The sequence below is a fragment of the Daldinia childiae genome, assembly GCF_008694065.1.
Source record: "Daldinia childiae strain JS-1345 chromosome Unknown Scaffold5, whole genome shotgun sequence".
Taxonomy (NCBI): Eukaryota; Fungi; Ascomycota; class Sordariomycetes; order Xylariales; family Hypoxylaceae; genus Daldinia; species Daldinia childiae.
Genome location: NW_022984646.1, coordinates 2,928,481 through 2,945,404, shown reverse-complemented (window position 1 = coordinate 2,945,404; position 16,924 = coordinate 2,928,481). Strand labels below are relative to the sequence as shown.

The 16,924-nt window shown below is 27.3% G+C and overlaps 3 protein-coding genes across 3 annotated transcripts; 1 reads left to right on the top strand and 2 right to left on the bottom strand.

Annotated features, from left to right (window-relative positions):
* Positions 1-9,682: 9,682 nt before the first annotated feature.
* Positions 9,683-10,954, bottom strand: GL218_05927 (uncharacterized protein; the record flags this gene model as incomplete). The annotated part of the gene is made up of 3 exons (XM_033582621.1): positions 9,683-10,322; positions 10,384-10,533; positions 10,590-10,954. 3 exons carry the CDS (start codon positions 10,952-10,954, stop codon positions 9,683-9,685), a joined length of 1,155 nt encoding a protein of 384 aa, XP_033434828.1.
* A 2,443-nt stretch (positions 10,955-13,397) lies between these two features.
* GL218_05926 (uncharacterized protein) lies at positions 13,398-13,814 on the bottom strand (the record flags this gene model as incomplete). The annotated part of the gene is made up of 1 exon (XM_033582620.1): positions 13,398-13,814. The coding sequence occupies one exon, from the start codon at positions 13,812-13,814 to the stop codon at positions 13,398-13,400; it is 417 nt and encodes a 138-aa protein (XP_033434827.1).
* A 1,891-nt stretch (positions 13,815-15,705) lies between these two features.
* On the top strand, positions 15,706-16,035 carry GL218_05925 (uncharacterized protein; the record flags this gene model as incomplete). Its single annotated transcript, XM_033582619.1, has 1 exon — positions 15,706-16,035. One exon carries the CDS (start codon positions 15,706-15,708, stop codon positions 16,033-16,035), a length of 330 nt encoding a protein of 109 aa, XP_033434826.1.
* Positions 16,036-16,924: the final 889 nt, after the last annotated feature.

Sequence of the window (16,924 nt, the reverse complement as noted above, 5' to 3'; positions counted from 1 at the left end):
ATTTTTCAATTTTAATAATTAATTATTTAATTAATTTATAATATTTTAACTATTTAAAAAAATTAAGATAAATTTAATTTTTAACGTTATAAAATATAATAAAAATCTTAATATAAAATGTATTATACGCGTTTATAATATTTTATATAAAATGTTACGCGGTAAGATATATAGTTATTAATAACGCGTAAATATAATAAAATTATAATAAAAATTAATTTAATATAAAGAAGATATTATTATCTAATATATTTTTAAGTTAAATACTTAAACTTTTTTTTTTAAATTTTTTTACGTTAAAAAAATAGCTAATATATTATTGTAAAAATATAATAAAAAACCTATTAGAAAAAATTAAGCTATAAATTTTATATATTGGCAATCTAAACTTAAAACGCGTTTAAATTGTTAAATTAATTATTAAAAAACCTTTTATAAAAATTTTAATGTTTATTACATATAATATAAATTAATTGTTAATATAATAAAAAAAAAATATTTTATTTAAAAATATATATAATTTTAATAAAATTGGATTTATAATAGGTATAATTATTATAAAAATAACTATTATAAGTTTAAATTAACGTTAAAAACTTTATTAAATTATATTTAAAAATAAAAAATAGTTTATAGTTATTTAATTAATTAATTTATAAAATTAAGTTATATTACTTTTTATTATTATAATAAATAAAATATACTTTACTTTATAATATTATAATAGTAAATTTTTATTTAATTAAATTATTAAATTATTTGAAAATAGTTAGATTATAAATAAAATTAGCTTAAAATAACTAGCATATTTTGATAAATATATAAAAAAACGTATAAAAAGTGTTAAACGTTTTTTAATATTAAATAATTATAAAAATTATATATTAATAAAATTTTGTAAATATTACCGCAATAATAATATTATATCCCTTTATATACTTACTTATTTATCCTATAAATTTTAATTTTTAAATATAAATATTTTTTTAATTTTAAAATGCATATATAAAATAGCTATTAAAAATTTAATGTAATAAAATTTAACCCATATTAAAAAAAAAGATTTTTTCCTAACTTTTTAATAAATTTATAATACTACTTTTATTAAAAAGAATATATAAGCTAGTTTTAAAACTACTAAACTAATCTTTTTAAATTTTAATTAAATTATTTCATAATTTAATATTATTAAAATTATATATTTTTTTACCTTAAATCTTGGGTTATTTAACTTATTTTAAATATTTAAAATATTAAAAAATATTAATAAAATTATATTATAATTTATTTTTATACGTAATAAAATTTTTACTTATTAATTTAATTTATTAATTAAAATTTTAAAAATTATTAATAAATTAAATAAAATTATATATAAATTATTATATAAAGTAATTATATTAAAAAAAAAGGCTTTAAATTTTTAAAAAATAAATTATATATTTTTTAAGTGTTAATAAGTAAAAAATAAATAATTATAAAAAGAAAAACCTTTTATTTAAAAAAAAAAAAATACATTATTAACCTAAAAAAACAGTATTAATATTAAAAATAATATTACAATTATTAAAAATAGTTTTATAAAAAAATAATAATAAAATTAATAACGTTATAATATTTATAATAATATAGGTTATAATGCGTAAATTTATCAAATTAAATTAAAAACTTTTAATAATAAAAATTAAATTAATTTTTAATTAATTTTAAACGTTATTATTATATAATAAATAATTCAATTAAATAGGTATAAAATTATGGGCCTTTAACTTATATAAGCCTTTGACTTATGAATCACGTTACTTACTAATTAATTTAATTTTTTAAATAATTTTTTTTATTAATAAAAAAATTAAAATATTTCTATTTTAAAACTATATTAACTATAATAAATATTAACGTTTTACGCCTTTTTTTTAACTTTCTATTTTTTTTATTTAAATTTAATAATTAATTAAATAATAATAATTTTATTAATTTTATTAATTTTACTAACTTTAACAACTTTAATAATTTTAATAAATTTAATAAATTTAATAATCTTAAATTATTATTTATAATAATTAAATTATTAAAAATTATTTTCTTTACAAATTCTTTTTTTAACTTTTTATTATTACACTTAACCAAATTTTATATAAATATTAAAAAATATTTTTTTTTAATTTAATATATAATAAATTTATTATTTTTAATAAAAATTATTTCGTTTTTCCGTTTTATACCTGGTTTTAATATTTATAAAAAAAAGGTTTATTTTATAACTTTTAATAACGTTACGTTTATTAAATTATTTAAATTATTTTTAGGCGCTAGTTAAACCAAATTATTAAATTTAATAAAAAATAAATTTAATATAAATAATTAATTATATATTTTTATTTTTAAAATAAATAACATTTATTATAATATTATTATTTATATTAAAAACGTTTAAAATATATTTATATAATTTTTATTATTTTATTACGTTATTTATTAATTTTAATTTATTTATATTAATATTTTTATAACGTTTTTAAATTTAATCTTTCTAAAAGATTTACTATTTTATTAATTGTTATATTTACTATTAAAATAAAAACTTTTTTTATTTATTTTATTTTTAAATTTATAATTTTCTTTTTTTTATTAATAATCTAATTTTTAGCCTAATTTTAATTAATTTTCTATAAAACGTTTAATTTTTTTAATAAAATTAATTAATATAATATTATTTATTTTTTATTTTAAATTTATTAATATTTTTTAATATATATTATTTATTATTATATAAAAATTAATATAAATATTTTTAAATATATTTAATTATAATTATTACTATTAATACATTTTCGTTTTATTATTAAAATTTATTAATATATTTAATACATTAAAATACATTTTATTTATTTTTAACTTTTATTATATTAATTATTAAAATAATTTATTAAATTTAATTATTTAATATATAAGATTTATATTATTATTTTTGTTTTAATTATATTTTTTTAATAATATAAGTTTTAATTAAATATATATGTTATTTTAAAAGTTATTTAAATATATATTTAATTAAATATAAATGTAATTACGTAAATGGATATTACGTGATTTTTTTAAAAGTTACCATTATTACCATCGTTATTATATATAATTAAATAACTTTATATTAAAAACTTATATCAAGTTAATTTTTATATTATTAAAAAGTTTTAATTAAAGTAAAATTAACGATATAAATATTATTTTTATTTTTAATAAATTAATATATTTAATAAAATTTTAAAATAAAACTTTAAAAAAGGTTTTTTTACGATCGCATTTATATTTAATTAAATACATATATATATTTAAATAACTTTTAAAATAACACATATATATATTTAAAATTTATATTGTTAAAAAATATTAAATAAGGCGAAAATAACAATATAAATTATATAAGTTAAATCATTAAATTAAATAAATTATAAAAATTAATAAGTTAAAATATAATATAATTAATTTAATTAAAAAAATTGGTAAAAATGTACCCGTTATATAAAGTGTATTAATAAACCTTTAATAATAAAATGAAAGTGTATTAATAACAATAGTTTTAATTATTAAAAAATAAAAATAAAAATATGAAATATTTTTATATAATATAATATAATTTTTTTTAAAATATATTTTTTTAATATAATTAATTAATATTTTAAAATATTTAAATAATATTTTTTTTAAAATTATTTTATATAATATTTTTAATTATTATATTATTTCATTTAAACATATATATTTAAAGATTTTTATTTATATAAAAAAAACCTTTTATTTTATTAATTATTATATTAAAACTAAAAAAATTTTAATATTATTTTTTTAATATAATATTATAAATATTAATATATAAATTTAATTTAATTTTAAATTATTATTATTGGTATACCTTCGTTTTACTATCGGAGCTTATTGGTACATTTAATATATAAAAATACATTTTATCCATTTTTAAATCTTAATATATTATAATATATTATCTTTTATAATTTATCCAATTTAATATTTTAATATATATCATTTATATTATTATTTTTGTTTTAATTAAAACTTTTTAATAATATAAATTTTAATTAAATATATATATAATTTAAAAAGTATTTAAATATATATATATATTTTATTAAATTTAAATACAACCGTAAAAAAGCTTTTTATAAAGTTTTATTTAAAGTTTTATTTAAAATTTTATTAAATTTATTAACTTTTATAACTTAATTAATTTAACAATTTAACTTATATAATTTACATTATTAGTTTCGCTTTAATTAAAACTTTTAAATATTATGAATATTAACTTTATATAGGTTTTTAATATGAAGTTATTCAAGTATATATGGTAGTAATAGTGGTGGCTTTTTAAAAAACTACGTAATATTTTTTTACACAGTTATATTTACATTAAATTAAATAATATATATTTAAATAATTTTTAAAATAATACATATATTTTATCAATATTTATATTATTAAAAAGCTTTAATTAAAACGAAAATAACAATGTAAATAATATATATTAAAATATTAAATTAAATAAATTATAAAAATAAATAAGTTAAATTATAATATATTTAATTTAATTAAAAAAATTAGTAAAGATGTACCTTTTATATAAAGTGTACCAATAAGCCTTTAATAGCAAAATAAAGGTGTATTAATAATAATAGTTTAATTTTAAAAATATAATAATAAAATAAAAAAAATTAAATTTATTTATTTAATATTTTATATTTTTTATTTCCAAATTTAAAATTATTATTATTATATAATTTAATTAATATAATAAAAAATTTAAATTTATATATTATTATTTATTTATTTTATTTGTAAATATTATAAAATATAATATTTTTTTAATATAAAATAAGTATTTAATTTTATTAAAATAGGTTTTAATTTAACTATTAAAATTAATTTTAAAAGTATATTATAAAATTTTGTTAATTATATTTTCGTTATAACTTTATATATTTTTAATTATATATATTTTAATTTAAATTATTAAAATTTTTATTATGTTATTAATTATAAATTTAATGTTAAATTTTTTATCGTTAATATATTTTTATTAAAGGTTTTATATTTATTTAATTATATTAAATATATAATATTATAATTAAAATTAATAATAATATTAATTATTATAATAAAAAAAATAAATAAAAAAATAATAAAAAAATATTATTATTAAAATATATATTATAAAAAAAAATTTACTTAATTTTATTTTTATAAATTATTTTTACAAAAAATTAAAAAAAAGTAACGTTATTATATATTTTTATAATTTTTAAATATTATTATTTTTTTAAATATTAAACTTTTAAATAATATTAATAAATAAAAATTTTTAAATAAAATTAAAAATTTTTAAATAAAATATAAAATTTATTAATAAAATAAAATTATAATATAATTTATAATATTATTACTTTTTTTTAATATTTTATATATTATAAATAAAAGTATATAATAAACGCATAAATTAATTAATATAAATTTTTTTAAAACTATTTATTTAATAAAATAAAGGTTTAATATTATTTATTTATATATAATAAACATAAATTTAAAATTTAAGATTTAACGCGTAAATTATTTTTTTTATGTAAAGATTTTAAATTAATATAAGATTTTTTAAAATTATATATAAAATTATAAAATTTTGGATTTAAAATTATATACGAAAGTATAAAATCTTAAAATTATTTATTTTTTTATCAAAATTTAACATATAAGCTATTTTTTTTAAAAATATTTAATTAATTTATAACTTATCGTTAATTATTAATCAATATTAAATAAATAAAAATATTATATATATAATAAATAAAAATTATTATTAATAATATTTAATATATATTTTAATTTAAAATTAAAATACATGAAAATATATATAAAATAAATGGGTTTATCCCACCCAAGTTATATGACCAATATTTCCACATTATTAAAGTATATATATAATTTAAAACTTTTATATAAAAATAATATTTTAAAAAAATATTATTATTAATAATTAAATTTTTATATAAATTAATAAAATTAAATATATATTAATTTAAAATTTATTTTAAACATTATTAAAAGTAATTAAATATATTTTTATTAATTTAAATTTTATATTTATTAATTATAAATTTTAATTAATAATTTAAAATTATAAAATTTTAAATAAATAATATATTAAATATTAATATTATAAAATTTATAACCGAAAAAAATAAAGTTTTTATAAAAATAAATATTAAAATAAAACTTTAAAAATATTAAAAATAAAAATAATTAAACATTTTAATAAATTATAATTTATAATTTATAAAAAAATAATTATTATTATTAAAAAAAATAAGTTAAAAAAATAAAAATATTAAATTTAAAAATATTTAATATAATTAAACGTTTTATAAAATAATAAATAAAAAGTATATATATTATATTTATTTGTTAATTTAAAATTATATTTATTTTTTTTAAAACGGTATAACATATGAAATTTAATTTAAAAAAAGTAAAAGTATTAAATATAAAAATTAAATAATAAATAAAATATAAAAATTAAAATTTTGATTTTATTAAATTAAATTTATAAAATTTATAAATTAATTATATTATTATAAATAATATTATTTATTAGTTATTTATTAAATATAAATAAATTATTTATAATATAATATAAAAATTTATTTTATATATTGATTTTTTATTATTATTTGTTAAAGATATTTTTTACGTTTAAATTTTTAAAAATTATTATGGAAAATTAATAAATAATTAATAAATAATTAATAAATAAATAATAAGAAATTAATAAATAATTGATTAATAAATGATAAAAAATTAATAAAACTTTTTAATAGATTTTATTATGTAAGTTTATAAATACGTAAAAACGCTTGCGTAAATTTGTAAATATATGCGTTTTTTTAAATTTTATTAATAAAAGAAATTAATAATTAATTTTATAATTTTCTAACAATTATATAAAAATTAAGAAATTAATAATATTTATTAAATTTATAATTAATATAATTTTATTAATGTAATAATAAAAGTATTATTAAATAAAATTATATAAATATTTATAAAAATAATTAAATTAATTTAAAATTAAAAAATAATAAAAAAATTATAAAATAAATAATTATTTAATTAATAAAAAAATTTACAAATAATTAATTATAAACAAATTATATAATAAAAAAAAAGTTACATTTTTTATATATTAAAAAAAAGTATAAATATATATTAATAAAACATGTTTTTAATATATTTTTTTAAATAATTTTTTTAAACATTATAAATATATTTATTTTAATTAATTATTATTTTATTTATTTGTTTTATTTTATATACGTATTTATTAACAATTATATTATATTAAATTTAAAAAATAATATTTATGGTAAACCATTTTTTAATGAAATTGTAATGTATTGATTTTTTTAAATAAATATATTGGTAAACCGAAGGTTTGTTAATTCATTTATAACTAAACTTAAAGTTAATTACATAAATTAATAATTGGTTATGGTAAGTTGCGCCTGCCAATTTATAATATTTAAAAATAATTTAATATTTTTAAAATTATTAATATTTTATATTTTTACATATAAATTTATATATAAAAATACTTATTAATTATATATAATTAAATATTGTTATTTAACGTTACGTTATTATTTTTTATTTTAAAAATTTGTTAATTAATTTTTATTAATTTAATAAATTTTGTCGGCCGTAATATTAAATGTATTTATTTTTATATTTTATTTTTATTTATTTATTTAATTTTAAATATATAAAATATAATATTAAAATTTATACCGAAATAAATTTAAACTTTTATATTTACGATATTTTAAAATCTATATTTTATAAAATATATTTGGTTGTATAGTCATCTATATAAGAAATGGTAGATTCCAATATACTTTATGATTTTTGATTGCCAAGTGGATCAAGCTACTTAGCAACTGTTCGACAGCTGTGGCCAAGGCTGACAGGTGTTTGGTATGGACATAACTTTTGAAGTCATATGATGTGTATTTTAAATCTCCTTGTCTTTTCGCTACATTTTAATATATTCAATCTGCGAAACATCTTTGCATCCTTTATTATATTTATAATACTCTAATTGCCATAGAGCTATGTACTTAATGCCGGCAACGAGTTATTTTCCATGGTAGCGACAGTCGCGTTGTGGAAGTACTTGGAAATATGTGGGAGAATAACTTTGAAGACGAGCCCAAAATTGACAGCAGTTGCAATAATTTCATCTATGTTGTGGAAGATACTACAGAATATCAGCTACAGGTTATAGAAGAGTAACTGCTACAGGATGTGGATTTGGAGGAATGGGATCAGCTCTTGTGCATGACCAGTCTTTGCGTCCTCGCTTGCGAGTACATTTGAACTAAAGGGTTGGGGCTTGAATCCAACAGCCAACTACACACGTATCAGATTACAACTCAATCCCCCCTGAGCTTGTAGCTCTATTTTGGAATAGAACTTAATAACTAGTTGACACAGGGAAAGAAATAGGCGTGGCTTATTCATATCAAAAATCGAGATTTGAAGGAGGTTGATACCCTATCTAGAACCATTAGGTAATTGTAAAGAATACCTAGGTAGCTCATCATAATGAGGGGTGTTAGGGCCCTCTTTTCGCGTAGGCGATGCTCTTAGATAGGCTCCAATCCATCTGATAAATGTCAATAGAAATTTCTACTTACCCAGTTTGCCCACTCCTAGCGCTGACGAAGCTTGATATACGTCAAGATCCTTATGTGACATTATTAACCTATGGCTAGTCATGTCTGTCTTCTTCTTAGTCTACTGCACTGCCGAGATGTCAATTTCAGTGAGCATTGATAGTATCTCAATCTGAACTATACCTACTGATGTCATGAGGGTGGAAAGATAGTAGAAAAATTCCTTCGCGATGCACTTGCTGGAAGCAATGACTTGGCCCCAAATAGCGATCCTTGTCTCGCCATTATTACAATGGCCGATGAATTGCCCTCTGGGGCATCAAAGCCACCATTGCAACCATTTACCTCCCCATTTTTAAGCCAGTCCATAGAAGATATATCTCATCAACTGAATGGAGCCACATACTTCGCTATCCTAGACGAGCGATCCGCGAATGATGAGACGGTGATCCTGGGTGAACACAGAGACGGCAAAGTTGAGACTGTTAGAGTCACCTTCTATTCGGCTCAGTCTCTACTCACTTCATTATATATCGGTACTTTAGGTTTCTTTGAAATCCAACACATTGCGGCTAAAGAAGGAGATGTGTACAAACAGGAGAAGCCCGAGGATAGGAGGAAGGGTGGGCCAGCTCCCCGGAAAAAGCTTTCGTCTCGTTGATGGGAATAAGAAGCAAATAAAATTTCTCTATGCTGGGATAGGAGGAGTTGCTGCTTACTTGGGAATGCTATTGCAGGAGCCGAAGTGTATCATCCTGCATTTGAGCTAACCTAAGCTACTTATTTCCTATATTCTAAATAAGATAGGAATCGTTTCACATAACTGTGTTATTTGCAAGTGACTAGGACGACATGTCATGCCTATTTTAAAGGGATCTATAACTATTGTAAGTCTCGAGTGTGATAAATCCTCTCATCAAGTTCATCCCCGTTGCGTTGACATGTCAAATTTCATAATGGCCAGGACTAGGTGGTACATCACCAGAGTCCCATGCAGTCCTATCAGCACCGAGCTCAAATTCGAGCAAGCTATCCTCTCCGTTAGGTCGGACTATGTTATCGTGGCTGACCCAACTTTGGTTCCACGGCTGTCCGTTGACTTTCAAGCTCTGTATATACGGCCCCTCGTCTAACCCTGTAGCTCTGATTCTCAAAACAGCGCCAGACTCCCCAACGCTCACGGTGATATTCTCAAATCGTGGGGAAAGGATTAGATACACCGGTTGCGTGACAACCGGGTAGAGACCGATCAAGTTCCAGATTAACCAGCTGCTCATTGCACCGGCGTCATCGTTCCCAGGGATTCCAGAGGGCCCCGTATTGTAGAATTGATCTACTACCTCTCGGGATCGCTGAACTGATTTATGCTGCCGCTCTGGGAAATAATTATACAAGAACGGCGTCATGAAGCTGGGCTCATTTCCTGGGTTATAGATAGTCGTACCGGCGCCATTCCCACCTACATTCGATCCTGCAAGGCCCGGTATAAACATGGTGTCCAGTCTTGACTCCGCCTTTGTTGGGCCCCCCATCCGAGAAATCAATGATTCCATGTCAAATGGGACAGTCCAGCTATACTCCCACCTTTGAACGATGAAAATTAGTACATCTATGACTTTATTAGGAGATGCTTAATGTCACTTACGGAACACCCTCGTAGGTTATACTACTCCATTCGCAGGCACCGCATGATATTGGGTCGTAGTCCTGATAACTACCATTCGGCCACGTGGGCGCTAAGAAACCTGTAAAATTCAGCGACGTTACGTCCGAGGCCCATGTCCTTTGCCAACCCCTATTCATCAAATCAGCAGCTTTTACTAAATATTCCTCGCAGTGGCAGGAACTTACGCGGAACCATTGAGGTATTTCATTGCGTCGTCTAGAGCTTCCCCCTTGGCTACTTGATACACTGAGAAGTCGTTTAATGAATACTCGACAGTTTTACTTAGAGATCGTCCGAAATTCGGACTGACATAACCATATTGTTTCCAGTCTCGAAGTGCGCCTCGGCCTTCCTTTGTACTCCCGGTCAAATCTTCCGGGTCGAAATTATTAAAAGGCAAGTCATCTGCGTCACTCTTCATGGCCGCATAACCATCTGTCCAATTGATACCGCCTCGAAGGCCCTTCACATAAGAATCGGCCAGCACGTTATCGGCGTTAGAACCGCCTTGTACTCGTCCGTTGAAGTTATGACTTCTCCCGTCCGGCATAAACCCTTCGAAGCGCCAAATGTCTATTAGAGCTCTGATAATCTCTATTTGCGTCTTCGGTTGAATTAACACGTAGAGAGAGTGGAGACATCTGAACGTATCCCAAATAGTATAGAAATCGTCATAATATGGTTCATCTGATTCCCAGTATGGATTGTCTCCAGTTCTGTTTGAAGGAAGTAGGTGAGCATGGTACATAGCCGTGTAAAACATTTCTAATTGGGTGTGGTTCATCGATGTGACGTCGATCTTCGAGAAGACGTCTGAGTTCCACTGGTCTTTCGCGGCATCTCGAACATGCTCCAAATTCCAATGCGGGATTTCGTCGAGAAACTGACAGGCCTTGTCTGTCGAGACCCAAGATATGCCAACTTTGGAATTAACTGTTGTGACGTTTGGGGGAAACTCTAACAGTGCCCCTATCCGGTCTGCATATTGGTATCCTACTATTCCACCGTCGATACTAGTGTCATTGATGAAACTTGCTGTAGCATTCCTTGTGCTGGGCCAGTATGGGTCTGTTGCTTTACCCGAGAAGAGTTGAGACTGCAATGGGGTAGAGTCGAACTGAGCACAGAAGTATACTCGGTAATCACCCCCTAGAGCTTGTTAGGATATCAGGTATAAATGATTTGGCAGTAACTGACCAGTGGACCAACCCCCTCGATATACACCATAACCCGAATAAGAAGTACCGTCATTGCTACGGTCGATTTTTCCATTGCTATAGAACTGTCCTTTGTCTCCAGTGCTGGGGAGATAATGACTAATGTCGACCAGAATATACCGTCCGTCTGAATTGTTAGGGTACGTGTATCTAATTATTCCAGCGTGCATAGCAGCACTCATCTCAGCAGTGACACCATTCTGCAGCTGAGTCTTATAGTATCCGACCTCAGCTACGTCTGGGGAAACTCGCGGTTGCATATAGGTCATATTATCTAGTATATTCACACCGTCGAGACTCGTAAGGGGCATTTGAGGTATAAGTCCATAGGTTGGTGCTCCACCTGTGCCACTCTCGTGTAACATCGTGATGGCGGTAACACTTGAGTCTGGGGTATAGCCGCCGTTCGCGGTAACTAAAGTAATCAAAGTGAGCAATCAATGAATTATCAGCTGAGAAGCCAATTAAAGTGTTATGGAGTCAATGTCACTAGGAAAGTGATTCGAAGAGGGTTTTCTCTTGCACATCTCGTTCTGTGTACATCCCCTAAGTATCACTATTAGAGGTAGACTTACATGAGACATTCAACCTAATTGGGCATTAGCGAAAGGTCGACACCGAAGTCTCCTCATGTTGAAAGAATACATACTCGGCGGTGTCAATCCCAACTTTAACAGCGCCAAATGGCAAACTGGCTCCGGGAAATACATTGCCAGAATTATAGGACGTGCCTGGGTCTGGGCCCTCAGTGCCAATGAAGAGATTTACATATTGCGTTCTGTCCTCTGCGCCGACTACGAGGTGCTTAGTGGTAAGCACCGGGACGACAGCAATAAGACTCCAGAGAAACTTCATCGCTATAGGCTGCAGTCCTAAATGCCTAATAGAGATGTTGTATGAATCCAAACAGCATAGATCTTAATGCTATGACGAGACCTGTCGCAACTTAAGTCTAATAAGGAGAATGTTGACAGAGTTATTGCGCAAAGAGCTCCAATCTATATACTGATAACCACGTGAATCATACCATCGAAGTCCTTTGTTAGAATGGCTCCCTTAGATCCCATGACAGAATTCATGCAAGTTGTACGCTCTCTTCATATAATCACCAATCTCAATTAACTCCTCGATCATGCTACCCCAGATGACTCCATATCATTCCCCGCAACACCCCAAGCTTCTCCCATTCCCTTGCCTTTGAAGATCCTCGCTAAGCTACTTCCGGCTTTCATCGCTACCAAAATTATGGATTTGTCTTGAACATCCCCTTGAAATTGGAACGTCTTACATGACTTAGTTCCCGAGTGGGCTATAAAACTCAATCGTTGATGCATACTACCTTTCATAGGATCCTATTACATCAAAAGGCTAGTCCTTAGTCATAGCAATCAAATCCCAAGTGTTGCGATTTTATGGATAGCAGCATTAAGCATCGCGGGGTATGTCTTCGACCTGTCCTACAGCATCGGGTCCGAGAGACTTCCGTCACATCCGATGTCAATAGCAATTTCATTGATACCGATGATGGCTTTTCGGCCGTGTATCGGAGTTACTATATTTCCCTGATGGGGACTTGTCCCATGTAGCACAAGCTGTATAGATATTCTGACCCTTCAGATGTGCTACGTAGGTAGCAAGCAGCATCCTCTCCAATTGTCGTCACTACGTCGCATCCCGGGTGGGTTAAGATACGTGACGGCGACATAATATCTGCTATTCGTCACGGCCTATCGGTTACAAACGGTTCTCAACACCAGATTGCCGGAATTCCGCTCCCTATCCATGGACGTCTCCGTATGTCCTCCATAGAGACCATCCGGCTAGAGCAGCAAAAGCGCCCCAATGACCGAAGACTTTCCTCCTAGATTCATCTCCGCCGTAAAACCAGACTACGATACCGTCACCTAATCCCGCAAGAGACATGACGCCCGTCATGATTGTGACAGCGTCGTCGTATCCGTGATATTGCAAAGCCCCTAATGCTAAACCGTATGTGATTTCGCGGATGCCCTTTAAATAAATTACTGGGGATGCGTACTCCTCGTCGACCGTGTTGTGTTTCCGCCGTTGCGCGGGTTCTAGCGGTAAGCCGAAGCGGCGGTATTCTATCTCGGGGCGTAAGAAGCAGTGAATGCCAAGAAACACGCTTCCGGTTCCGATGACGTAGACAGGTATAGGTGACGAAGATGGCATATTGAATCCGATTGATTTCTTCATGAATATTCTTTTTTAGACCATGGAATATTAACATCGCGTCGAGTCGCGCCGTCTCTATATGTAGGGACAGGGAATAATAGGGGTTAGCTACGTGGCTGGGTCTAACATGTTACTCGGAATGGCAAGACGTCGGAGATAGCAGCTATGCGGGTCCAGAGACGAGAATTGATGGCTATTAATTTACTCAGGCTCTCAAAACTGAAGTAAACTGAGTGACAAGTATCTCGGATGTGATATCTACTAGCTGGGATAATCAAGGTGCTCTTACGTTGATGATTCCATTGTTTGAAACTGTAGCCCGGACTACTCGATGATTTCGGTCCACTTGTAGTTACAGCCTCACAGCTGACGAATGTCATTTTCGACTATTCTACGGCAGAAACAGTAATGATACGCGTGTCAATATCTTTTCAATCTTACCTAGTATATGAGATTTCTGATGAGATTATAGATCCATTCTGCCATCTGATTCTGGTTTACATACCTACCTGTGCTTTTACATAAGAGAACATAGCCTTCTAACCCTTTTAAATCTGATATTTCGTAGACAGACTCTCCAATGATAATAAATTCCAGTTAACGTAAAACACAAGTTAACTAATGGATGATAGGTAAATGTGAAAGGTCTGCGGGGTTAGTGACGTTGGTGAATTCAGTAACCGAATTACGACAGCAATCTCATATCTTACATTCTAGTCAAAATTTTACAACACGGCTTTGGGGATATATCAAGATAATACCTATGCGAATGCGTCATTACTCGTGTTGAGATTATCTCATTCGCTTCGTACCGTCCCTGGATATTAAGCTAACAGGACTTGAAAATGGAAACGTCAAGCCTCAATAAACTAGTCTCGAAACCCTTAATTTAGCAATGGTCCTAGGTCCCGGAAGGGTTCGTAATGTCCACGTGTGGATGTGGATAAGCAATGTCCGTGCGGGTTATCCGTCGAACGACGAAACGAACGATAGAAGAATAAAAACATGTCTTCTCCACTAGGCTAGAGCTTTACCTTGGTAAGCGGGTTACCGGATCGGACGAATATAGGCAGTATTCTAACAAAGTCGGCCCCGGCGCGATATACGCGATGTCGTAAGTGCTGACTACATCGGAGGAGACCCGCGATGTGACGACATGGATAATAATCACCGAGCTGGGTGCGTTAGTTGCGACAAGGCCGAGCTTTGTTATCCTGGCTGCAGATCCTCTGACGGACAGGGACGCGGGCTTCGTTATCTTTTCTGTTTCTTAATCGAATGAACATAGGTGGAGTCACATTGGATCTGGGGTTGAGGCCGCGATGGCGTTTCAGCGTAGAAACATAAAACTAAGGCTGTTGATATGAAGTTGACTATACATGATTTTATTCGAATACATATGAATGAGGATTTGCATCATGTAGTCTTCTGTGACGATATAATAAGCCACTTAGAAGAACTTGGATATACGAAAGCGTTTCGAGAAATACGTAAGACCGTTTTGGTCTGATGTGAGGTCTTGTTACAGGGGTTCTGATATTGTATCGCATCGCCTTGGCGCAGTGATTCACACAAGGAACTTGGTTTCAGATCCACGCTATGACTGGCCGATATGAGACTCTTTTGCTTCACGATCTCATACCCCTGTCTGGTCTCCTTAGGATGTTTCCTCTGATTATCGATCATGTTCCTTGTATAAATAAAAGAATCTAGGAAGATCACTTCTAGTTATATGTAGATCCTCAACCTCGCAACTAGGTATTGAAGATCTCGCAAAACACTCTCGTTTACTATCACGATACTTAGTATTTCTCCCATTGAGCCGCTCTTGGTCAATATCCACTCATTCAAACAACTTAAAGTGAGAATACATTATCGCATCGCCATCATGAAGTTCTTCGCCCTCCCTAACATCGCTACGATTCTCGCCGTAAGCGCCTCACTTGTCGTGGCTTTACCTCTCGAAGCCGAAGCAAACACAATCAACACAACTCGGAGTACTACAAGCAACGACTGCTCTATGGACAAGATAAGAGAATGTGTTGCCGATACAGGGCTCGAGAGCACGATATGTTTCAAGCAAGTTTGCGCTGGCGTACAAGGAACGCCGAGGAAAACCAAACGCCAAGAGGACCAATGCACCGAAGAAAACCTCCTCCAATGCGCAGTGATGGAATGGCGGGAGGCCGAAGTGTGCTTCCAAGAATTCTGTCTGTAAAATTACCGCAGAGCGTTATATGGACCGGAAAGCTCAGGGAACTTTGAATTATTTCGCCGAAGACATGAATGCGGTTACTCAGAAGGAGAAAAAACGGAGCTATGACACACGTATCCCTCATTTAAACCGCCATTCGATGCAACGGAATCGGAAGGTTGTCTGTTTAGATCCTGAATATCTTCCGAGTTTAAGCAGCAGCATTCACATAACCGGAGACATATTCTATGGAACTCGGGGTTTCGGCCACCAGACGGAGTCCGCAGTTTTTGAACACGGATGAGATGGGGGCCTCATTCGTTTGGATTGTATTTGTACTGTAATTTAAGGACGGCAGGGTCGGTCTTGGAGGACGCTTTGGCATGTCTGATGGCTGTTACGATTATATCTGCAAGCAGAATTGAATTATATAAAATATTGAGATACCCCTTTTGAAGATTGATTTTTATTCATTAAAGTACTATAAACTAATAAGCGTGTATATTTTCATAAGTTGATAAAATAAAATAGTTGGGTCCTATTTCAAGGCTGAAGGACTCGATCCACAAGATGATTCTAGAATTGATCATTTACCTTGTCTCTATTTCTCCCATGCAAACGGGATTGGACAGTAAGCAACCCCTGTCGGTTACTGGAAAAAGCCGAATTTCGTCTTCACTGGATTCGCTTTCGTCGTCAAAACTGCTACCCAAGGCTATGCCGATTTCCTGGCTCTCGATTCTCGGACGAATAGGTTGTGAATAAGTGAGAACACACATGCATCAAATTTAGTAACTAAGAAGAATATAAGTGTCTAAAACCTGTAGTATGATCTGGACGTTTATGCCTAAAGGAGTAATAAGTTACAATATACTACTTAGCTAAAGCTGACTCTACTATTCCTTACATAGCT